The sequence below is a fragment of the Mirounga angustirostris genome, unplaced genomic scaffold (assembly GCF_029215605.1).
Source record: "Mirounga angustirostris isolate CCGP_5_RB_7025 unplaced genomic scaffold, mMirAng1.0.hap1 SCAF_16, whole genome shotgun sequence".
NCBI classification, from domain to species: Eukaryota; Metazoa; Chordata; class Mammalia; order Carnivora; family Phocidae; genus Mirounga; species Mirounga angustirostris.
This window is the reverse complement of record NW_026991724.1, coordinates 43,965,012-43,988,511: the sequence shown is the minus strand read 5'-3', so window position 1 is coordinate 43,988,511 and position 23,500 is coordinate 43,965,012. Positions and strand designations below refer to the sequence as shown.

At 50.1% G+C, this 23,500-nt stretch overlaps 2 protein-coding genes across 2 annotated transcripts; one reads left to right on the top strand and one right to left on the bottom strand.

Annotated features, from left to right (window-relative positions):
- The first annotated feature begins 11,187 nt into the window (after positions 1-11,187).
- Positions 11,188-12,948, top strand: LOC123855586 (cytochrome c oxidase subunit 7A1, mitochondrial). The gene is made up of 4 exons (XM_045891340.3): positions 11,188-11,326; positions 12,066-12,152; positions 12,296-12,380; positions 12,830-12,948. The coding sequence occupies exons 1-4, from the start codon at positions 11,312-11,314 to the stop codon at positions 12,883-12,885; spliced, it is 243 nt and encodes an 80-aa protein (XP_045747296.1). The 5' UTR covers positions 11,188-11,311; the 3' UTR covers positions 12,886-12,948.
- Positions 12,949-13,672: 724 nt separating this feature from the next.
- Positions 13,673-21,811, bottom strand: CAPNS1 (calpain small subunit 1). Its single transcript, XM_045891339.3, has 11 exons — positions 21,660-21,811; positions 20,550-20,776; positions 19,545-19,578; positions 19,180-19,269; positions 18,967-19,024; positions 18,805-18,869; positions 16,506-16,574; positions 16,334-16,412; positions 16,086-16,202; positions 14,424-14,482; positions 13,673-14,232 (listed from the first exon to the last, which is right to left on the bottom strand). The coding sequence occupies exons 2-11, from the start codon at positions 20,756-20,758 to the stop codon at positions 14,206-14,208; spliced, it is 807 nt and encodes a 268-aa protein (XP_045747295.1). The 5' UTR covers positions 20,759-20,776; positions 21,660-21,811; the 3' UTR covers positions 13,673-14,205.
- Between the last annotated feature and the right edge of the window lie 1,689 nt (positions 21,812-23,500).

The following is a 23,500-nucleotide window of genomic DNA, read 5'->3' as shown; positions in this document are numbered from 1 at the left end:
TATGACTGAGAAGGCTGAGTATATTTTGGGGGTATTGTCATGTTTTTGGGGGGTGCTGGGTCTTGCTTTTGTTTTTTTATATACACATAATATTTCCCTGGAAGGATACACAAGATACAGATAACATGGAATTGTTCCCCTGGAGTCTTCAGGGGAATAAGACTTCTCTCCCTATTCACACTTATGAATTTTATTTTTAAATTCAGTTAAATTTAATTTAAATTCAATTAATTAACATATAGTGTATTATTGTTTCAGAGGCAGAGTTCAGTGATTCATCAGTTGTATGTAACACTCAGGGCTCATTACATCACATGTCCTCAATGTCCATCACCCCGTTACCCCATCCCTCCACCCCCTCTCCTCCAGCAACCCTCAGTTTGTTTCCTATGGTTAAGAGTCTCTTATGGTTTGTCTCCCTCTCCGATTTCGTCCTGTTTTCTTTTTCCCTCCCTTCCCCTAGGCCGCTCTGTTTTATTTCTTAAATTCCACATATGAGTGAAATCATATGATAATTGTCTTTCTCTGATTGACTTATTTTGCTTAGCATAATACCCTCTAATTCCATCCATGTCATTGCAAATGGCAAGATTTCATTTTTTGGATGGCTAATATTCCATTGTATATACATCTTTTTTTTTTTAAGATTTTATTCATTTATCTGACAGAGAAAGAGAGAGCACAAGCAGGGGGAGCAGCAGAGGGAAAGGGGGGAGCAGGCTCTCTGCTGAGTAGGGAGCTGGATGTGGGGCTTGATCCCAGGACCCTGGGATCATGACCTGAGCCGCAGGCAGACGCTTAAAGACTGAGCCACCCAGGCGCCCCAGAATTCAAAAGTTTTAAAAATCAAGTCCTAGGGGGAGGTCTGGGTGGCTCAGTTGGTTGAGCCTCTGGCTCTTGATTTCAGTTCAGGTCATGATCTCAGAGTTGTGAGATCGAGCCCTCAGTCGGGCTCCACGCTCAGCATGGTGTCTGCTTGAGATTCTCTTCCTCTCCCTCTGCCCCTTCCCCTGCTTGTGTGCTCTTTTTCTCTCTCAAAATAAATAAATAAAATCTTAAAAAAAAATCAAGTCCTTGGGGTGCCTGGGTGGCTCGGTTGGTTGAGTGTAGGACCCTTGATTTCAGCTGGGGTCATGATCTCAGGGTCCTGGGATGGAGCCGGGCATTGGGCTCCATACTCAGCGGCGAGTAAGCTTGAGGACTCTCTCCCTCTCCCTCTGCCCCTCCTCCCACTCTCTCTCTAAAATAAATCTTTAAAAAATCAAAATCAAAATCAAATCCTAAAACATTATGGAACAGGATCAGTGTGGAAGGTCCAGGTGGGAGGGGTGACTGTTCTAGGCCTGCCACAAGATGGCAGCAGAGCGACACCAAAGCTTGGTTCTGGACCCTGGAAGGGTGTCTGAGTCAGTCTCCCTCCCCACCCACAACGGGCAAATCCTGGGGGGTTCCTGCCCACTTTTGCCCTGAGTTGTTGACTGTGGCTGGGCTAAACCATCCCCAGATTCCTTTTTTTTTTTTTTTTAAGATTTTATTTATTAGAGAGAGAGCCCATGAGTGGGGGGAAGGGCAAAGGGACAGGGAGGACAAGCAGACACCCTGCTGAATGGGTTAGCCCAAGGCAGGGCTCCATCCCAGGACCCTGAGATCATGACCTGAGCCAAAGTCAGATGTGTAACCCACTAAGCCACCCAGGCATCCGCATCCCCAGATTCCTGATCCACAAAAACTGTATAAGATAATAAGATGTTTGAAGCTGCTACATTTTGGGGTAATCTATTAACTGGCAGTAATTAATACACTGGACATCATACCAAAAAATATTTAGGTATGTGGGGTGTGCGTCTTACGACTTTTATTTTGGTGGGGGGCAGCTGGGTGGCTCAGTTGGTTAAGCATCTGACTTTGGCTCAGCTCATGATCTCAAGGTCCTGGGGTCAAGCCCCATGGTGGGCTCCCCGCTGAGCGGAGAGTCTGCTTCTCCCTCTCTCTCCCTCTACCCCTCCTCTGGTTCGTGCTCTCTTTGTCTCTCTCTCTCAAATAAATAAAATCTTTAAAAAATTATTTTTTTAAAGTAATTCTACATATAGCCTGGGGCTTAAACTCTTAACCCCAAGGCCAAGAGTTGCAGGCTCCACAAACGGAGCCAGCCAGGCTCCCCTAAGTATGAATTTCTAAAATATAGATTTTTTTTAAACACAACCACCAAAGCCATGTCACATATAAAAATTTCAAATTATTTTGAATATTTTGTATAATATATATATTTTTTATATTTTATATATATATATTTTATATATATATATAATATATAATGAAATATTCAGGCATTTGGGGGAAGTATCTAGAGGAAGAATATGGATATCTGCATATAAAAAAAGATATAGATTGACAGAGATATAGATGGCTAGTTATATGATAAAGCAAATACAGCAAATGTTTATGGTAAAATAAAATCTAGGTGTTAGGTATATGAGTGTTCACTCTAAGATGCCTTCACCTTCTCTGTACCTTTGAAAATTTTTTTTGTACTAAAATGTTGAAGGAAAAGTCCATCATTGTTCAAGTTTCCAATTGTCTCAAAAATGTCACAATTTTTCCTTTGACTGTTTGTTCCTATCAAGATCCAAAAAAGGTCTACATATTGACATTGGTTGGTATAGAAGTTGCATGGTCTTTAGACCACAGTATTTTGTCGCCTATTTGTTACAGCAACAGGGTCTTCAAGCTAGCTAATACAGGGCAGCATAGTTTATAACCCCCAGCTGGCTCTTAATCCAGAGTTTGAGCTCTTTTGTCCTGCAAGCCGACAAAACCATTTCTAAAAGAGATCTGAGCAATGACAGCAGCAGCTTCTTGATTCAGGCTTCCTGACTCCAGGTCAGTGCCACAGGGGGGTGTGTTCTCCACCTCATCCCTGCAGGCGCCACTTCAGAGCAAACGGCTTTCTTTCTTTCTTTTTTTTTTTTTAAAGATTTTATTTATTTATTTGAGACAGAGAGAATGAGAGACAGAGAGCACGAGAGGGAAGAGGGCAGAGGGAGAAGCAGACCCCCTGCTGAGCAGGGAGCCCGATGCGGGACTCGATCCCGGGACTCCAGGATCATGACCTGAGCCGAAGGCAGTCGCGTAACCAACTGAGCCACCCAGGCGCCCGCAAACGGCTTTCTGAGGTCAGCTTTTAGATGTTTCCAGTCATTCCGGGATCGCGAGCCTGGAAGCAAGATATGTGTTGGGAGCCTGATATTGGACTCAAACAGGACCCGAGAGGAAGGGAGAGGCTTAACCGACAGAGCCACCCAGGCACCCCTCCCTGAGGCAAGCTCTTGGCTGCCTGTTCTGCCTCCCTGGGGCCTGGGACCTGTGCAAGGGCATTGGGAGGGTCAAGGTCCAATACGCGTCCATTGTCTATGACCTCTGAGGGCAGGGCGGGGTGCCAGCCCCCCCTTCAGTCACCATGCCATGGCACATTCAACAGGTAACCCAGCAGGAAAGAATGTTTTGCTCACCTTTGATCCCTGGCTCTTCTCGGCACTTGAGTTGCATTACCCCAGGCACCAAGCCCATGGGAAGGGCAGATGCCTGGTTCGACTTCTCCACCTCTGGCCAGAACACAAGGAGTTGGTGCAGTGGCCAGTGGGGAGAGGGGAAGCCGGCAGCCAGGGGGCAGTCTAGTTAATGACACATGCTGTCATGAGGCACATTTGTGGGCATACACAAAGTTGCAGGGCAGGTGCCCCAGATGCCTGTCCCTGCTCACCCCAGAAGTTATCCATTGCCCGAGGGAGCACAGGATTAAATAGCAGATTCAAAACACTACAACAGGTTGAGAGAGATAACAGAAAAAAAGGAAAAAGCTTTATATTTTAGTATTCTTAAATAGATTCTTTCAAAAGATTTTATTTATTTATTTGACAGAGAGAGAGAGAGAGAGACAGCAAGAGAGGGAACACAAGCAGGGGGAGTGGGAGAGGGAGAAGCAGGCTTCTCGCTGAGCAGGGAGCCCAATATGGGGCTTGATCCCAGGACCCAGAAATCATGACCTGAGCTGAAGGCAGATGCTTAACCATCTGAGCCACCCAAACACCAAGACTCACTTTAGACCCAAAGACACATATAGTTTCAAAGTGAAATAACGGAAAATTACATTTAGGCAATTGGTAACTCAAAGAGATCTGAGATGGCTATAATAGCATAAAAAAGTAGACTTTAAATGAGAAAAGGTGGGTGCCTGGGGGGCTCAGTTGGTTAAGTGACTGCCTTTGGCTCAGGTCATGATCCTGGAGTTTCAGGATCGAGTCCCGCATCGGGCTCCCTGCTCAGCAGGGAGTCTGCTTCTCCCTCTGACCCTCTTCCCTCTCATGCTCTCTATCTCTCATTCTCTCTCTCTCAAATAAATAAATAAAATCTTTAAAAAAAAATGTGTGGGAGTGAGCAAATGAGAGAACATTTGGGATTACATTTCCTTCAACAAATATTTATCAAATCCACCCATGTGCCAGTTGCTAGGGATGCAATGGAGTCTAAGTCAACAGATGGATAAATAGAAAAGCTACACTGTTTTCCAGGGTGACAAACTGAGCACAGAGGTGGGGTGAAGACAGGAAGCAGTGAAGACAGTTGCTTATGCAGCCGAGTCATTTTGTATGCATGTTTAACAAATGCAGAGTCAAATATGGATTCACAATAAACCAAGACATCACACACACACACACACACAAATACCCATTCAAACAAGGAAAATTATGCTGACCTCCATTCCACTCAAGGAGTGAACAACATATGCTCCCGAGGGAGTATGAGATATGGGAATAATCTACTACTTCCTTGGTTCCCATGTCTCACCTGGATGAATGTGTGTTGAGTGTATTTTTCATACAACATGTCCCTAAATCCAAACCTAACATCAATGGTTAGCGAAAGCCACAGCAATCTGTTTCAACAGGGGAGGAAAAAGGACTGTGCTCGACATTATGAAAGATGGAAAAAAAAAAAAAAAAAAGATGGTATCTTACCTTCCAATATGGTGTCATCTTAAGGTATTTTCTTTCTTTTTTTTAATTACTTATTTATTTATTTGACAGAGAGAGCACAAGCAGGGGGAGCGGCAGGCAGAGGGAGGAGGAGAAGCAGTTTCCCTGCTCAGCAGGGAGCCAGATGTGGGACTTGATCCCAGGATCCTAAGATCCTGACCTGAGCCGAAGGCAGATGCTTAACAAACTGAGCCACCCAGGTACTACCCTTAAGGTATTTTCTTTCTTTCTTTCTTTTTTTTAAAGACTTTATTTATTTATTTGACAGAGAGAGAGAGACAGTGAGAGAGGGAACACAAGCAGGGGGAGTGGGAGAGGGAGAAGCAGGCTTCCCGCGGAGCAGGGAGCCCGATGCGGGGCTCGATCCCAGGACCCTGGGATCATGACCTGAGCCGAAGGCAGACGCTTAACGACTGAGCCACCCAGGCGCCCCTCCCCCACTAAGGTATTTTCAAGGGAAGTTTTAACTATACACTATTTTCACCTCAGGCGCTGACTTGAAGGAATCCAGGTACAAGGAGATTCCACTGTGCCCAGGAGCCAATCATTGCTGGCTTTGTCCTGACCCCCCCCTCCTGTCCCCCTACCTTTCCTGCTGCCTAGTAGTTGAGACATCCTGTCAATGCTGACTGGACTTCACCTTTCATGCCTAAGCTGCCAGAGACCGAGGACATGGCCTAGCACAGAAACAATCAGGTCCTCTTTCTCAGCATTTTGAACAAAAACTATAGAAAAGGTTGGTCAGGAGACTATTTTCATTTGAAATTTAAAGATCATGCTGTAAGAGTCACCAAAGAGATCACTGCAAGCCAATGTTATAAGGGAGCAGAAATTATAAATAAGCAGACATCGTTGGTCTCAGAACAGAAAGAAATAGACAATGTGGAATGTGACTGAATCACATTTTTTTTTTTAAGATTTTATTTATTTATTTGACAGAGAGAGACACATCGAGAGAGAGAACACAAGCAGGGGGAGTGGGAGAGGGAGAAGCAGGCTTCCCACTGAGCAGGGAGCCCGATGCAGGGCTCGATCCCAGGACCCTGGGATCATGACCTGAGCCGAAGGCAGACGCCTAACGACTGAGCCACCCAGGCACCCCATATTGTTGGTTTTTTTAACATTCATCTTTATTAATTTAATAATGTGAACATGCACGTGAGGTATAATGGATTAGAGACAGATTTCTTTCTTTTCTTTTTTTATTTGAGAGAGTGAGAGTGAGTGAGAGGGAGAGAGAATCTAAAGTAGACTCCGCACTGAGCACAGAGCCTAACACGGGGCTCGATCCCACAACAGCGAGATCATGACCTGAGCCGAAACCAAGAGTTGGATGCTTAACCAACTGAACCACCCGGGCGCCCCTAGAGACATTATTCTTATTAAATACCTCAAAGTAAGGGGCGCCCGGGTGGCTCAGTTGGTTAAGCCTCTGGTCATGATCCTAGGGTCCTGGGATCGAGTCCTGCGTCGGGCTCCCTGGTCAGCAGGGAGTCTGCTCCGTCTCCCTCTGCTCCTCCCCCTACTTGTGTGGTCTATCTCTCTCTCAAATAAATAAATAAAATCTTAAAAAAAAAAAAAACCTCAAAGTAAGTAAGTGCATCAGCTCCCTCTGCCCTAGTCCTTACTCTTAGGGCGATGTGATGAAAGCCAGGTCAGTAGTCCTGTGTGAGTAGCCGGGTGGCCCATGGGCAAGAGACAATGAAAAATAATTTTTCTCTGCTTAACAATGAGAAGGAGGCAGCTCTGTGCCTACAGATCTATGTGGGAAGAGAAGAGACACTGGTGCAGTGAACCAGGAGGGAGAAGACAGGGTGGCCTGGACCAGGGTGAAGGAGCTGGGGAAAAGAGGTGAACGGAAGTGAGAGACCCAGGATCCCTCCTCAGGAATTAGGAATGGGGAAGTAGGGAACAATGCTGAAAATTGGAAGCAGCTGGCCATACCAAGCCCTGTCCCATGAAAGGCCAACTCAAATGCCTACCAGGACAGGGCAAGGAATATTAATAAGTGAAATAGGTGTAAGATATTAGGGGTTGGTGGGGACTTGGGTGAAGTGGAAATGCATGTCCCTATGTCAGTAGCAAACTACCCCAAATTTAGTGACTTCAAATAATAAGCATCTATTAATTTCCCCTGATTTGGTGGGTTGGCTGGGCAGTTCTGATCCGACTCAGCTGGGGCTGGGTGGTCTAGGATGCCCTCACTCATGCCATGTCTTGGTCTCAGCTGGAGCAATGGGGAGTGCCGGTCCCAGTGCCTCTTGTCAGCCAGCAGGCTAGCCTGGGCTTGCCCACACGGCGGTGGTCACAGAGTTCAGAAGAGTAGTAAAAGAGGGCAAGTCTCCGTGCACAAACATTTTTCAATCCTGTTCGTGTCAAAACGGCTAATGTACTACTGCTTTTGGCCAAAGCAACATAGACATTCCCTTATCAAGGCTGACTTGGCTACTGTTAAAGAAAAAATTTATTCTGACACTTATTAAAATGCCAAATGTCCTTTACTCAGGACAGTTGCAATATAGGGACTACTGCAAGGGAGTTTTTTTGCAGTGGAGTAGAGAGATTGGGCTCAACTCTGAATACAAGGAAAAGTGGGATTTAGAGCCAAAGGGGTGGGGTCAGTGGATGGAAAATTACTAAGAGGGTAGGGTAATTCTTTGCTAAATAGACCTAACAGAATTCTTGCTGAAGGCCGGTCAGGGTGACCAAATATTGCCTGGGGGTTGGCATGGGGGGGGGCAGGGGGAATGAAGAATTTGGTCAGGTGTCAAGGATGATCAGGTGTAGGGTTTCAGGAGGTTCTGGTTAAACTGACTTAGCAGGATTCTTGCTAAAACTGGACTCTATAAGCATAGACAGAGAAGCTCAAGGTCAGGCCGAGTCAAGCAAAGGGCTCAGAGGTGTAATAGATAACTGACAGTCTACCTCTTTGCCTGCTCAGCTTCCCTAAGCACCCATCTAAACACATTTGATCTGTCTTAAAATAACAATAAAACTCTGTATTTTTACCTATCCCTGTTCCAGGTGAAGGAGTTGTACTTTCCCCCAGAATGAGAAGAACCACAGTTTCAACAGTCATTGTATCCATCACAGCCTATATTAATCACTCCTCAAATTCTGTCACAAAACTTATAGTAATTATTGAGCAGATTCATCTGTTAAATTAGCCTACTGTAGCGTTTAAATGGAAAAGTGTAAGGTATTAAATTTACAAGCATAGTTTGAAAGTGTTAGTTTAATTGTTATAAAAGCCCTCTTTAGAAAGAGATTGTTAAACCCTTTTAGACTATGTCACAATCATGACTAAAATCATTAGGGCAACTGTACTTAACCCTGGCGGCACATCAGGATCAAATAGTATGAATATAGAGGTGCCTGGGTGGCTCAGTCACTAAGCGTCTGCCTTCGGCTCAGGTCATGGTCTCAGGGTCCTGGGATCGAGCCCCACATCTGGCTCCCTGCTCCACGGGAAGCCTGCTTCTCCCTCTCCCACACCCCCTGCTTGTGTTCCCTTCCTCGCTGTCTCTCTGTCAAATAAATAAAATCTTTAAAAAAATAGATATGAATATAGATATATAATTTGTTTCTTAATCATCTCAAGGTAATAAGTTACAGATACAATACCTTTTACTTCCAAATACTTCAGCCTGTATTTCCTAAAAACAAGGACATCCTATTACATAACCACTGCACAATCATCAAAATCAGGAAATTAACACTGATACAATGTTATTGTCTAATCCACAGACCTTTTTTTAAAATTCACCCACTGGGGCACCTGGGTGGCTCAGTCGTTAAGCGTCTGCCTTCGGCTCAGGTCAGGATCCCAGGGTCCTGGGATCAAGCCCCGCATCAGGCTCCCTGCTCGGTGGGAAGCCTGCTTCTCCCTTTCCCACTCCCCCTGCTTGTGTTCCCTCTCTTGCTGTCTCCCTCTCTGTCAAAAAATAAATAAAATCTTTAAAAAAAATTTTTTTTAATAAATAAATAAATAAATAAAATTCACCCACTGTCCCACAAATAAAAAGTTTTAAATGATTTTTCCTAATCCAAGATTCAATCTATAAATTGTGGATCATCAGGTTTTTCCTTTTTTTAAGCCCTGATCTGTTAGCGATACATACGTAAATATGAAATATGATGTTGGCATTTGCTTTAAAATACTTCAATAAAGGGGAAAAAGAGTTGAATGGGGCAAATACATGAAAAACACTGTAATGGTGATCATTGTTGAAGCAGGTGATGGGTCCTTTCTCCCTGCTTTTTCTGTTTTGAAATCTTCTATAGTAAAAGGAAAATTAACTAAGTATAAAAATACTTTTTTTTTTTTAAGATTTTATTTATTTATTTGAGACAGAATGAGAGAGAGAGAGCACATGAGAGGGGGGAGGGTCAGAGGGAGAAGCAGGCTCCCTGCCAAGCAGGGAGCCCGACGCGGGACTCGATCCCGGGACTCCAGGATCATGACCTGAGCCGAAGGCAGTCGCTTAACCAACTGAGCCACCCAGGTGCCCTAAGTATAAAAATACTTGATATAGAACTCTGTTAAAAAGAAAAATCACAGGCCCAAGATAGTCACTTGTGCTAAGGCCCCACTTCAGTAAACCAAGACTTAATACCTAACCTAACTGTAGTTTCCATGCCCCAAGGAATGTAAGGGGAATTTACTGGTCAACACTAGGAGGTAACCCCATAAACCTCAATCATTCCGCTTAGGAGGGAGACCTAGCCTAAAACAATGCATTCTTTGCTGATTCCTACCCCCAGCCCCACCCCCGGGAGGCCTTTCAAGGCTTTTTCTTTTTTTTTTTTTCTCGACAGAGAGAGACTCAGCGAGAGAGGGAACACAAGCGGGGGGAGTGGGAGAGGGAGAAGCAGGCTTCCCGCTGAGCAGGGAGCCCGATGCGGGACTGGATCCCAGGACCCTAGGATCCTGACCTGAGCCGAAGGCAGACGCTTAACTGCTGAGCCACCCAGGCGCCCCCCGAGAGGCTTTTCAAAACCTTTCCCTTTCTGTAGCTTCAGGTGCTCCCTAACATTCACTGGATGAAATGCTGCCCAATTCATGAATCATTTAATGAAATCTTTCAGATCTTCACATTTACTCAGTTAAATTTGTTTTTTAACAAGCCTACCGCTAGAAAGCAGTAAAAATAAGGGCTCTTGTTTCTGTGTAGTTGTTATTAGCTCAGTTATGCAGTAATTTTGCAAGTTATTACCATGATTGTAACTGTTAGCTCAGTTATGCTGTTCTATGAGCTCTTTAATGCTCTCAACACACCTCTGAAGAAGATCCTGACTTAGCCCCCACGTTACAGATACGGTAACTAAGGCTCGGAGGTGCAATCACCCCGTCTATGTAGATAGAACAGAAGTTGGAACCCGTTTATCTGCTCCCTCACTCGCTCTCCAATACGAACTCCGGTAAGGATAGATCTGAGAGACCCCGGGAGAGGAACTGCACTTGCCGCAGACGAGTATCTCCGCAGAAACAAACCAAAAAATGTATTCCCTGGGGCGCCTGGGTGGCTCAGTTGGTTAAGCGTCTGCCTTCAGCTCAGGTCATGATCCCAGGGTCCTGGGATCAAGCCCTGCATCAGGCTCCCTGCTCCGAGGGAAGCCTGCTTCTCCCTCTCCCACTCGCCCTGCTTGTGTTCCCTCTCCCGCTGTGTCCGTCAAATAAATAAATGAAATCTTAAAAAAAAAAAAAAAAGGCTATCAAGGGTATTAAGACCTACTGGTAAAATACAAATAAGATTTGTAGATATAGGTGGCGCCTGGGTGGCTCAGTCGTTAAGCGTCTGCCTTCGGCTCAGGTCATGATCCCAGGGTCCTGGGTTCGAGTCCCGCACCGGGCTCCCTGCTCTGCGGGGAGCCTGCTTCTCCCTCTCACACTCCCCCTGCTTGTGTTCCCTCTCTCGCTGTGTCTCTCTCTGTCAAATAAATAAATAAAATCTAAAAAAAAAAAAAAAATGTATTCCCTGGTTCCACTTACCTCTCTCCACTTGGACCAGCAGAAATTCCGAGTAACAGATGGATGCTTCGGACCTTTTGGCGCGGAGGGCGGGATTGGAGCGTCCCCTCGGCGCGCCTATTGCACGAATCCGAATCTGGCAGCCGGATTTGCCCCGCTTCCCCCACACCCCGCCCGCCACCACAGACCCCGGGACGGGGCTGTCACGCGGCGCGCCGAGGGCGTGGCCTGGGATTCCCGGGGAGGGGAGGGCGCTGTGTGTCCTTGGGCCGAGAGGGGAGGTGACTCCGGCCGAGGAGGACGCAGAATGAGGGCCCTGCGGGTGAGGGCCCCCAAGGGCCGGGCTGGGGAACCTAACCCGAAGCCCTCGCCCCAATACGAGACTCACTAAACATCCCGAGATCTGGGGCCTTGGAACGTGAGCCCCCCTCAGGGTTTGGGACTCCCTCCTAAACAGCCTGGGACCCTCAACCCCCGCCTCCTAACCCAAGGGCTTCTGAGACAGCTGGGGACCCCTAACATGGCCCAGCGCCCCAGTGTGAGCTTCTTCCCTTCATCCAGGGCCCCTTTAACATCTCGGGACGTAGGCCCTGGGAACTTAACACCGCTTCCCCTCCCCCGGACTTCTTAGGCAGTATGGAAACCCCACTAGGCACCCGGATCCAGGAGTGGATCATTCCCGGGACTTGGGCTCCTCCCGTTAATCTAGGAAACCCTCCCCATCAAAAAACAAAAAAACCCCACCGTCTCGGGACTTGGACCCGCAGAACAAGTGCCCCTTCTGGGTCTGCTCCTCTTCCAGGACCCTCTAGACAACCAGGAAACCTCTAAGCCAGACTCTCTAGGCGCGAGTCTCCTTTTTCTGGGCCTTTCTTGGCAGAAGCCCTTCTCGCCCTCGCACTGGCAGTTCGGATCTTGCCTTTGAGACATACGCAAGGAATAGGGCAGTCCCGGTGTCCGGGCGTCAGAGAGCCCGTACCCTCTTCCCACCCCCCACAGCCAGGCCCTTTGGGGACACCCTTTCAGGTGTCTCCGATACCCATCCACTCCCTCCCCGCCAGGTCTCCCAGGCGCTGGTTCGCTCTTTCAGCTCAACTGCCCGGAACCGCTTCCAGAACCGAGTGGCTGAGAAACAGAAACTCTTCCAGGTAGGCGGAGCAGGGGTGGGGCGAGGGGGAAGAACCCAGACCCCAGGCTCGGTCCTGGAGCAGAGTAGGGGGAGACGGGATATAGGGATATAGTCCACAGAGCAACCTGTACCCGTTTCTCATCGGATGCCTCCACCACCCAGGCGGACAATGACCTTCCAGTGCACTTGAAGGGCGGGGGAATCGACAACATCCTGTACCGAGTGACCATGGGGCTCTGTCTCGGGGGTGAGTACCGGACAGCCACCGCCTGAGCTGTTGGGGGAGGTGGCAAGGCTCGAGCTGGAGTGAGGAAGGGGCTGGTTCTCAGGCTGAGGTTTGGGGAGAGGGCTAGGGGCTGGGCAGGGGGCTTAGGGGACTGAATTCTGAGCTGGCCAGGTTTGGGGATGGTCCAGGAGTCCGGGCTAGCAGATAGGGAGGGAGCACCTAGGGCTTGGGCTTCTGTCTCAGGAGGGGGTGTGGGGCCCAGGCAGGAATTGTGGAGAAAGCTGGCAGCCTGGTTTGGATCAAGGCTAGGGGATTCTCCACCTGAAGTGCAGTTTGGGACGGGAGCTGGAGCCTGAACTGGAGCTGGGATCCAGACTGATGATTGAGGAGCCTGCAGAGGGGCTTAAAAGCTGAGATGGGGTCCAGGGAGGCGATTAGGATCTCACGCTGTCACCTTCCTCCCTCCCTAGGTACCGCCTACAGCCTGTACTGCCTTGCTTGGGCCTCCTTCCCTCACAAGAAGTGAGACCAGGAAGCTTGCAGAACCTGAACAAGCATCAATAAATGTGCTGGCTTCTTGGGGAACCCAGTCCAGCTGTGGCCTCCATTTGTTTGTACCCCCGCCCATCCTCCCACCACCAAGGAATTGCCACACTAGGACAGCCCATTGCCCTAGCCCTGAGTCCCTCATGCTGGAGGATTACTGATACTACAAGGCTACTCATGGGATATTGCTGCCTCTCAGCCCTCCTGAGGGGCTGGGGAGCCCAAACAGTACCCCTGGGCTGCCTCGCAGGGCCTGGGGATCTGGGATCATGTCCTGGAATTCGAGAGGGGCTCTATTCTGGGATCAGGCAGCCCCTCTCCCTGCGGAGGCTCGAGGGCGGGAAGGAAGATACTGAGCATGGTCCATGACACAACAGAGGCAGAGGTAAGTGAGGACAGACTCACTCAGGACAGAGCCAAGAGGAAGCAAGCATGGCCTTGGGGAACAGAGCGGGAAGAGGGGGTGCAGTACTGAGACCTCCCAAGGGCCTGGCTCTTGCAGCAGAAGCAGAGATTGCCCAGGCTTCTGGGTCCCAGTTTCAGCCTCCACAGGATCTGTAAGGGATCTCAGCAAGAATGTGCAGCTCAACTGGAATCCAGTAGGAGAAAAAGGACAAAGACAAGAAGAGGACTAGGGAACACGCAGATCCAGGCCTGGGGATAGACATGAGACAGACCAAACCACCCCCATCCTCTAGGACCTAGACTTCCCTCTGCCCCTGACAGAGACAGAGCCACCCCTCAACGCTCAGAACAGGAAGCAGATCTCAGAGCAGCAACTGGGGTGCTTTTATTTCCTCCTGGGCCTGGCAGGCTGAGAGCCGAGTACAGACAAAGGCACAGGGGCGCCTGGGCCTGTTAGGGCCTAGAGTTTGGCTGCCAGGGTGGTAAGTGTGAACAGGTGTGCCAGAGTGTGGAGGGACTGGAGTGACCCTCCTGGAACTGAGAGAAGGGCCCTTGGGGTGCGGAAACAACGTAACTGTTGGGTTTGGCACAGGTGCATGAGGCGGGTTGTGGAGAGAGTGTGGGATGGGTGTGCCGGGGGTGGGGTGACCCTCGGGACAGGGTGTGTTGGAGTGTCTCAGAGCCACGGGTAACTCGGGGCATGGCATGTCAGGCATGTTGGGCCCTGGCTGTTGACTGAGAAGCTGAGTGCCAAGGGCTGGGGGAACCAAAAGACCTGTGGGTCAGTAGGGCCCATGAAGACGAGACTGCAGCCTGGCTCAGCCCTGGGAGAGATGGAAGAATCCAAGGTGACTCCTACAGTGAGGTGATGAGGGGGCAGGTCTGGGGTTCCCATTCAGGAATACATCGTCAGCTGCAGCCACTGGGGAGAGGAAGGGCACAGGGTGAGGAGCAGGGAACCAAATAGCAGACACCTTTCTCTGCTCTCCCCCAGGGGTTGTTAGTATATATGGGAAAATAGGAGGGAGGGAGCCCAAGCTCTGAGTTGGTACAAGGAGCTGAGGGGAGGGGCTCCCCTGCTGGGCACCCACATCCCAGAACGGGAGTTCTTACCTCCTGGATGTTCACCTGAATTTGTCCAGTGCCATCCTTGTCAAGAGATTTGAAGGCACCTAGAGAGGGAAAGGGTTGGGGGGATTTGGCTTTTAGGATAAAAATATACAGGGGCACCTGGCTGGCGCAGTCCGTAGAGCATGCGACTCCTGATCGCAGGGTTGTTTGAGCCCCATGTCAGGTGTGGAGATAACTTAAAAACAAAATCTTAAAAAGAAAAAGAAAGATAAAAATATACTAACATATGGGATGATGGTAAATAGTGGCTAGTAGCACGTGGGGCACCTGTCTCGTTCAGTTGGTGGAGCACGCAACTCTTGATCTCCGGGTCATGAGTTAAAGCCCCACATTGCATGTAGAGTTCACTTAATTAAAAACAAAATCTATCTATCTATGTATCTATATGAAAAAAAAAAATAAGGGCACCCACTTCCTGCTCCTACTGTAGTCCCCACTCATGTCCTGAAACCCGACTCCATGTTCCCCACCCAAAGCCAAACCTAGGCAAACCAGGGTCTACACTGTCTTTGCTCCCTCTCTAACAACTCGGTTACCGCCCTCAAGTATCCACACACGTGGTGTCCCGGACGCTGCACTCACTGCAGTTCCTCCTGGCCCTCTTGCTGGTAAATCTAATGGCCATTTCTTGGGCCTTCTCATAAGTGACTTTTGGAATCATCTGCCCTTATTGTCCATTCCCCCTTCCCTTCATGTCCCTGACATACCTGCCCCTTTTTCTTTACCCATGGTTTAAATGCTTTGCCCTCCCTGGGCTCTTCCGGAGGCTAAGATCTTCCTAAAGCCAAACCTGACCCCATCCCTCCTCTGCCTAGAACCTGCTATGGCTCTCCATTGCCCCCAATAATGTCAGAGCACCCCTGAACATGGCACTCACAGCCCTGCATGGCCTGACTGTGCCCATTGCTCCTGCTTCCTTTTACTCAGTTCTCTCAGATCCAAGTTCAAAATCTGGCTTTGCAACTTCCTAGCTGAGTGGCTGGGGGCAAGCAGTTTTGCCTCCTTGAACCCTAAGTTCCTCCTCCAGAAAATGGGGACAATAATTCCCACTTGACAGTGGTCTTAAAGATTCAGTGCATTCATGTTCATAAGAGCCCTCACAATCCAGCCCCTACTAACCCCTTCCAGCCTTATGTCTCTGCATCCCAACCCCTCTCCAGCATTCAGAATTGAGTTCAACAAAAAACACCAAAAGCACCGCCTTCTCTTTCCCTTCGCTCAGGCTGTTCCCACAGCAACAGTTGTCTCCACTCTCTCCCTGGGGTCACTCCTCTTCATCCCTCAATTCACATCTGTCCTCCTCCAGGAAGCCCTTCTTGATCTCGGAGTCTGCATCGAGTGCCTCCTAGGTTGAGATAGCTCACTGGGCTTTCCCATTCACAAATCTAAACCCACTCGGCCCTGAGCTTCTCCTCCCAGGCCTGATCACTGCCCTGAGCTTCCCGTAGCCCAACTGTAACCATTCTGAGCAGTCACTGTCTGGTGATGTGCATCTCCTCCAGTGGACTGTGAGTGACATGAGGGCAGGAACTGGGCTGTTGCTGTCCCTGGAATTGCTCGCCTCGGGGTCAGGCTCAGAGGAGACCCTGGCCAAAGGAGGTGGGACAAATTCCCACCCAGGAAGAGAGCTAGGGTGTCACTCACGGAACATGGCATCCAGCCTGACCAGGCAGCTGATGAAGTTGTCAAAATCCATGTTCCCTCCTTCATCCGCGTAGCGTCGGATGATCATGTTGTAGAGATGTTCATTCAGGTGGAACCCTGAGAATGGTTTCCTTTCTCAGGTGTGGGGGCCACAAGGCCCAACCCACTCCCACCCCTAGGATTCAGGCTCACGGGGGGCTGCCTTACCAATGCCACCCCCAGTCAAACCATATCCCTGCCAGCCATACCTGCTGCCTCAAAGGCCCCTGGGAGTTCACTGCTGCAGATGGTACCTGAACGGTCAACATCAAACTGTTTGTATATGGCCTGTGGGGACAGGGAGGTAAGGATTCAGTTGAACATCGTGGGGCGTGGCATCTTCATGGCTTGAGGTCTTTTGAGTTTGAGGTCACCACGCACCTGCCACTTTTTGATGTTGTTCCACAAGTACTTGAATTCTTGGAAGCCCAGCTTGCCAGTGGTGTCACTCTGGTGGAAGGGTGTTAAGAATAGTGTAATGACCGTACCGAGATGCATGTGCTGTATGCACTGTGATCATGACCAAGCAGGGGAATCTAGGCTAAAACCTTGGATATGGTTTGACTTTTCTTTTTATCCATACATAATTTAGTTCATGTTTCTTTTTTTTTAAGATTTGGGGGGCTCCTGGCTGGCTCAGTTGGAAGAGCATGCAACTCTTGATCTCAGGGTCGTGAGTTCGAGACCCACATTTGGTGTAGAGACTACTAAATAAATATATATTTTATTTTTAAGTAAAATAAATTAAAAATAAATAAGCATAACTATAACTTCTCTAAACTATAAATTCCTCACCTGAAAATAGTAACTAACTCCTCATTTATAAAAAATTTTTTTAAGTTCCAGCATTTTTTTAAATTTTTTTAAAAGATTTTATTTATCTGAGCGAGAGAGAGAGAGAGAAGGATAGAGAGAGAGAGAAGGAGCAGGGGGAGGGGCAGAGGAAGAGGGAGAAGCAGACTGCCCACTGAGCAGGGAGCCCGCCGTGGGGCTTGATTCCGGGACTCCAGGATCATGACCTGAGTGAAAAGCAGACGCTTAACTGACTGAGCCACCTGGTGCCCTCATTTATAAAATTCCTTTTTTTTAAAAAAGATTTTATTTATTTGACAGAGAGAGACACAGCGAGAGAGGGAACACAAGCAGGGGGAGTGGGAGAGGGACAAGCAGGCCTCCTGCAGAGCAGGGAGCCCGATGCGGGGCTCGATCCCAGGACCTGAGCCCGAGGCAGACGCTTAACAACTGAGCCACCCAGGTGCTCCGCCCTTAAAATTCTTAATAGCAATTCAGTTTCATGAATGTCAGGACACATGAAAAACAAGGGTATCTTAAAACTCTAAGGAAATCAGGTGATGATAGTACACACCTGCTGGGTTTGTGATATAAGCAGAATGAGATAAAGCCCTTAGCTCAGGGGCTAATGTTTGATAAACTCTCAGTAATAATGATGGCCAAGATTTACCAAGTTACCTAGTACATGCCAGGCAGTGCTAAGCTTCTCAGGAACATCACTTTTCTCACTAAATCCGTAAGACATCAGCCTCACCAGTATTATTCCCCAGTCACAGCAAAAGAGACCAATTCATAGATGAAAATCTACCTAAGATCATAGTAGCAGCTAATTCGTACAGACCTCTTACCATGTGCTACGCGCTGTGCTAAATAAACCTTTTGCATGTAGCTCCAATTCAGTTTCACCATTATCATTCACTTCATTTTATAGACAGGCAAAATGAGGCACAAAGAGGCTCAGTAACCTTGCTAAGCGGCACAGCCAAGCTTGTAGAACTCTGTGCAACGTATGTATGTGATCACATGACAACACACGTGTCTACATTTTCTCTATGTGCTGAGCATGCACGTATCCAAGGTCAGCTAATGACCGGCCCATGTGCAAACATGCACGTGTGTTCCTGTGAACATGCCTCACTTATCTTCACCTGTACGGTGTGCCCTCGTATATATGTGCATGTATTTGGTCACACCTACAGCAGTTATAAGCTTGGGTTCTTGGGGCACCTGGCTGGCTCAGTCAGTAGAGCATGCGACTCTTGATCTCCCTGTCATGAGTTCAAGCCCCACGTTGGGTGTAGTACTTACTTAAAAAAAAAAAAAGAAAGAAAGAAAGAAAGAAAACAAGCTTGGGCTCTCAAGCCTAAAAGACCTGAGTCCAAATTCCTGTCCTGGCACTTACTCTTTTCATATACCTTCAGACAAATGATTGCCTCTCTCTGAGTCTCAATTTCTTTGCCTACAAAATGGACTCTAACAATTCTGCCTTTTTGGGATGCCTGGGTGGCTCAGGAGGTTAAGTGTCTGTCTTCGGCTCAGGTCATGATCCCAGGGTCCTGGGATCGAGTCCCACATTGGGCTCCTTGCTTGGCAAGGAGCCTGCTTCTCCCTCTGCCTGGCTCTCCCCCTGCTTGTGCTCTCTCTCTGTCAAATAGATAAAATCTTAAAAAAAAAAAAAAATCTGCCTGTTTAACACCATGGCTGTGACGTGCCAGCTGATGTTACTATTTATTGCCACAAGTCTCTGGGTGTGTGGTAGTGGGTGTGTGTTCTGATATATGCCTGTCCACGTTTGTGGGTATGCAAGCTATACCCTGGCTGTCCCAACTGTGCTCTCACAAAACTCCTTCTTCACCCAGGGCTCCAGTCAGATTGCCCCCAAGGATACATCCATCACGGCCACCATGCTGCGACATGTGTCAATGCCAAAGCCATCAGTTTTCAGATCAGGGTCTGCGGGGGACAGGTTGAAAGTCAGAGGCCAGAGGTCACAGCTACCCCAGCGCCCATGGTTCTAAACCTGCCCTATATGTTGAGCCCAGTAACTCACGTCGGGTCACGACCTTGTTGAGAATGTTCATGAGTTCTGTGGCACTGACCTCCATGTCCTGTGGGGAAAAGTCAGGGATGGTTAAAAGGGAAGAGCGTCATGCGGGAGAATGGGGATTCTTTGGCGATTTCCATTGTTGAGTGTGTGTACAAGGGCAGCCCAAAGGAAGGAATGGAAAAATGAGGACAAGGATGGGGGCCCAGGGTTACTTACATCTCCAGCCAGCTGGGCAAACAGCCTCCGGAACTGCCGGACCTCCTCGCTCTCATTGGCCTCAATGTTGGAGTAATGGCTGCGTGGAGGCTGCAGAGGGAGAGGATCTCAGAGCAAGTGGGGGAGGGGTGCCCTGGCCAGGACAGCCCTAGGTGGGAAAGTCAGAGTGGGCTGGGTGGCTGGGTGATCAAAGGAATGAGAGATGGTCAGTGGACAGTGGCTATAGCTAAGATCCATGACTAAGGTTGGGGACATGGCAAGGGAGAGACTTAATGAGAGGAATTTCATAAGAGGGACAAAGGGACAATGATGGATGCTGAAAAAGGAGTGAGCAGCAGGGTCTCTGATTCTGGAGGGTGGCTTACCGGAGGCTCTGGGTTGTACTGTGCAGCTGCCTCACTGAGGGGAGACAAATACGGGAGTTAGCGCCAGTGGGCGGGGCCTCCAAAGACCGCGGCAGCCCCCGCGCCCCAACCCCCCAAACCCCAGCCCACCACCCTCCCTACCTCTCCCTCTGCTTGACTTATCTGTCCTCGTCCTCACCTGTTCCTATCTTTGCTGCTCTGGTTGCACCTGGCAGGGAACTCTGAGCCCCAACCCCACAGCAGGCGCCACTCCTGCCAGGGCACACCTGCCCAATGGCAGATTCCTCAACAGATCCAGCCCCTTCGACAGCTCAGCTTCATAGAAGCTCTGACCCAGCTTCCTGGGCTCCACCCTCCTCAGGTCCCTTCTGTCTAGGAACCTACTCCATCCCATGGCTTCCTAAACGCCTGTGTCTTCCCAACATTCCACCCCAGCTCCATGAGTTCCCACCCCTTCGAGGGGTGGCCATGGTTGATTAGGCCCCTAACGACAACCTGCTCCACCTCCACCAGGTCATATTTCTATTTTAATCCAGACGGTTCCCAGACAGACCCAGCCCCTTCAAGATCATTTCCCCTAGCGCATTAGGCCTAGGCCTCTTCTGGGTCCGCCCCCTCACCGACCCACTACGACGGCCGTGCGGGTGCCCATAAGACAAGTCTTGCCCGCATGAAGAGACCCGAAGCCTCATTGGCTCCGCCCCCTAACGTTCGTCGCCCGGGTAGCTGGAAGCAGGCCGCCCCAGCCCCATTAAGCCCCACCTCCCGAAACCCCAGCCGCGCCCCATCAGATCGTCCCCTCAACAGTCAGACTCCGCCCATGTCAAGCCCCGCCTCCTGAACTGCCATCAGCCTCCTCACGGTCCGCCCCCTCGAGCCGGGTCCCGCAGCCCACGCCCAGCCCAGCCTAATTAAGACTGCAGGTCAGCCTCCAGGTTACCTCAATCTATGCAGGCGGGACATCCTCCTCCGCCAGGCCCCTCCCCTATTCGGGCCCCGCCTTACCTGATGGCACTAATGACCCCGCCCAGGATGCGCATGGCAGTTCCGCCACCGCCGCCGCCGCCGCCTCCTCCGCCGCCGCCGCTGCCGCCGCCACCGCCTCCTCCTGCTCCGCTGATCAGGCCTCCGATCATATTCCCCAGGCCTCCGCCCAGGCCCCCGCCTCCCCCGCCGCCGCCGCCTCCCTTCAAGAACGAGTTAACCAGGAACATGGCTGCAAATTAAGATTCCTGAGGGGGAAAAAAGGGGTCAAAAGGCCGTATCGCCATTGAGCCCGCGCCCTCCACATAAAAATACGCATTTCTGGCAGCTGGACTTGGGGGGAATAATATGAGGCCTCCGCGCGGGGACTTATCCTCCGGCTGGGGCTTGAGGGTCCATTTGGGATGGGGTCGGGGCTTCTGGAGGAGGGTAGTTCTCGGATGGGTGGGATAGGGACGGAAGATCGGATTTGAAATCCCCTCTGGGTCCAAAGGATCCCCCAGAGGGACCCTGGACTCCGTCTATGCATAGGCATCATTAAAGGGTCCCGGTCTGGTGGGGTTCTCAAGATGGGGGACCCAAGTTGGTGTAAGGCATCTTTGACGTGTCTGGGCACACGAATCTGAGATCGAGCCCCAGAACTGGACCTTGGGATCTTGGGCGGGTCAGGGGCGCCGATAAGAGATTCTCCGCCTGGAGGCCTCTGGGGCAGGGTTTAGGAAATCCCAGAATGTGAGCCTGAGGGTTTCGAGTACTCCCAGCAGCGGGATTACTGTCACCGCTGGTTCTGTGGGCTCGGGTCTAAGATTGTTGTTATGAATTCCGGGGCCCGGGATAACGGGGTTCCCATTATAATTGAGAAAACGGATCTAAGGATCGTGGTTCTGGGGACCCCACCCTGGGCAGAAATTTGTGGGATCTCTCAAATCCATGGGCTCTTATTTTAGATCCTGAGGTAGAGGGTAGAGGAGTCCCCGGGGCGGGATAACGGGGTGCCGGCAGACTGGGGCTTCAAATCTGAGATCATGGGTCTGGGGGACCCCTGAGATCAGGACTTAAGGGTTTCGTGGGCTATGAGGGCCGCAAGGGCCGGGATTACGGAGTACGGGGTAATCCAGATCGGGCGCTCACCGCCTCGTTCACACGTCCTCTGGTCGGTTCGTCCGCGCCGCTCCCGGGCCTCTGGCCGCGTCCGGCTCCGTAGGGCGGGGCCCGTGACTCAGGCTGCCCGGACCGGGTCAGGCACAGCGGGGCGGCCCACCAAGCATCCGCGCGGTCCTAGAGCCGGCATTGAAGCTGCGCCTGCGTGCGCCGGGCCCGCCTCACGTAACGAGATGCGGCCGCCGCGGCTCCGCCCCGCTCGCCTCCTGAGCTGTGGGTTCCGACCCTGCCCTGACGCCGAGGTCTGAGTTCGTTCACTGTTCTCCGCTCAGGTGAATTAATCCACCGGGGAAGTTCAGTCGCCGCGCCCGAGGTCACCCCCTACTGCTGCAGTGTGGATTCGCTTCCATGCGGCCACGGGTGCGGTTTTCGGCCCGCTGGAAAAGGGACTCCTGGCACGCGGCCCCTGTCCTAGCCTTGTCGCGACAAAGCATCTGGACACCCCGAGTTTTGTTTGGCCCACGGCCCGGGGACAAGCGCCCGCATTTGGGGCAGGGGCTAAGGCTAGACTAGATTTCCCGGGACCCTGCAGCAACCCGCATGGCGGTCAAACTGCGGGAGGCACTTTGTCGCCTACAAAAGTTGCCTCTGCCTCCTCCACCCGCACCTTTTTACCCCGAGTCAGGGTCGCCAATGTCGCCTCCTTCCCATCTCTATAGAGGGGCCTGGGCACTAGAAGAGTCCCTCTGGCCACGGCCTGGTTTCTGAGGCTAGATGTTCCCGAGATCCGGTGGAGGAGTCGGGGGCGGGGAACGCAGAAGCGGGCAGGAAAAATGGCGACTGAAACCTCCTTTGGAGACCTTTCGCTCTCGGGCTCCAGCCTCCAGACTTCACGGCTCCGCAGAGGGAGTTAAATCTGGTTCCCAGGCATTCTGGATGTCTGGCCCTTAGAATCTCCCCTGGAGGCTGGCTTAGCTTGAGTCTGAATCCTGGCTCTGCCGTTTCATAAGTGGGATCCTTTGGGCTCTGAGCAAGGCTGTTTTTTGTTTTGTTTTGTTTAAGCAAGGACTTATTAATCTGTAAAATGAGAACAGGGGTTCCCATTCCCCTTCAGAATTAAGTGGTAAACGCTTAGTAAAGAAGAATCATTTTGGGCGCCTGGGTGGCTCAGTTGTTTGAGTGACTGCCTTCAGCTCGGGTCATGATCCTGGAGTCTCGGGATCGAGTCCCGCATCGGGCTCCCTGCTCATCGGGGAGTCTGCTTCTCCCTCTGACTCTACCCCCTCTCATGCTATCATTATCTCTCTCAATAAATAAATTAAAAAAAAGAAGAAGAATCATTTTGTGTGCCTGTACCCATGTTCCCTCCTGCAGCCCACCTGGATTCCTCAGGTGGTTGACTGACTCACCCTTAGGTACTACTAATAAAAATAACTGCTAAGCCCTCTCCTGAGCACTTTACATATAACCTCATATGCCCTTATAACAGTCCTATGGAATGGATGTATGCAGCATTTCCATTCTGCAAGTAAATAAACTGACTCTGAGGGTAAACTCCCTAGCCTGTAACCTTAACCACTACCCTAATGCACTGACTTTTCAATAATATAATTAGTATTGGGGCACCTGGCTAGCTGAGTGGGAAGAGCATGAAACTCTTGATCTCAGGATCATGAGTTCGAGCCCCACATTGGGTGTAGAGATTACTACAAACAATGAACTTAAAAAATAATATAATTAATATGATAATAGTTCATTTAACAAGATCACCACAGACAAAACTGCGTTAGCAGCCAGGCCAAGGAATTGCTACACAAGCCTTGCCTATGAGGCAGGAACTTACAGGAGAGAAAACTGGAGGCCGGGTCACT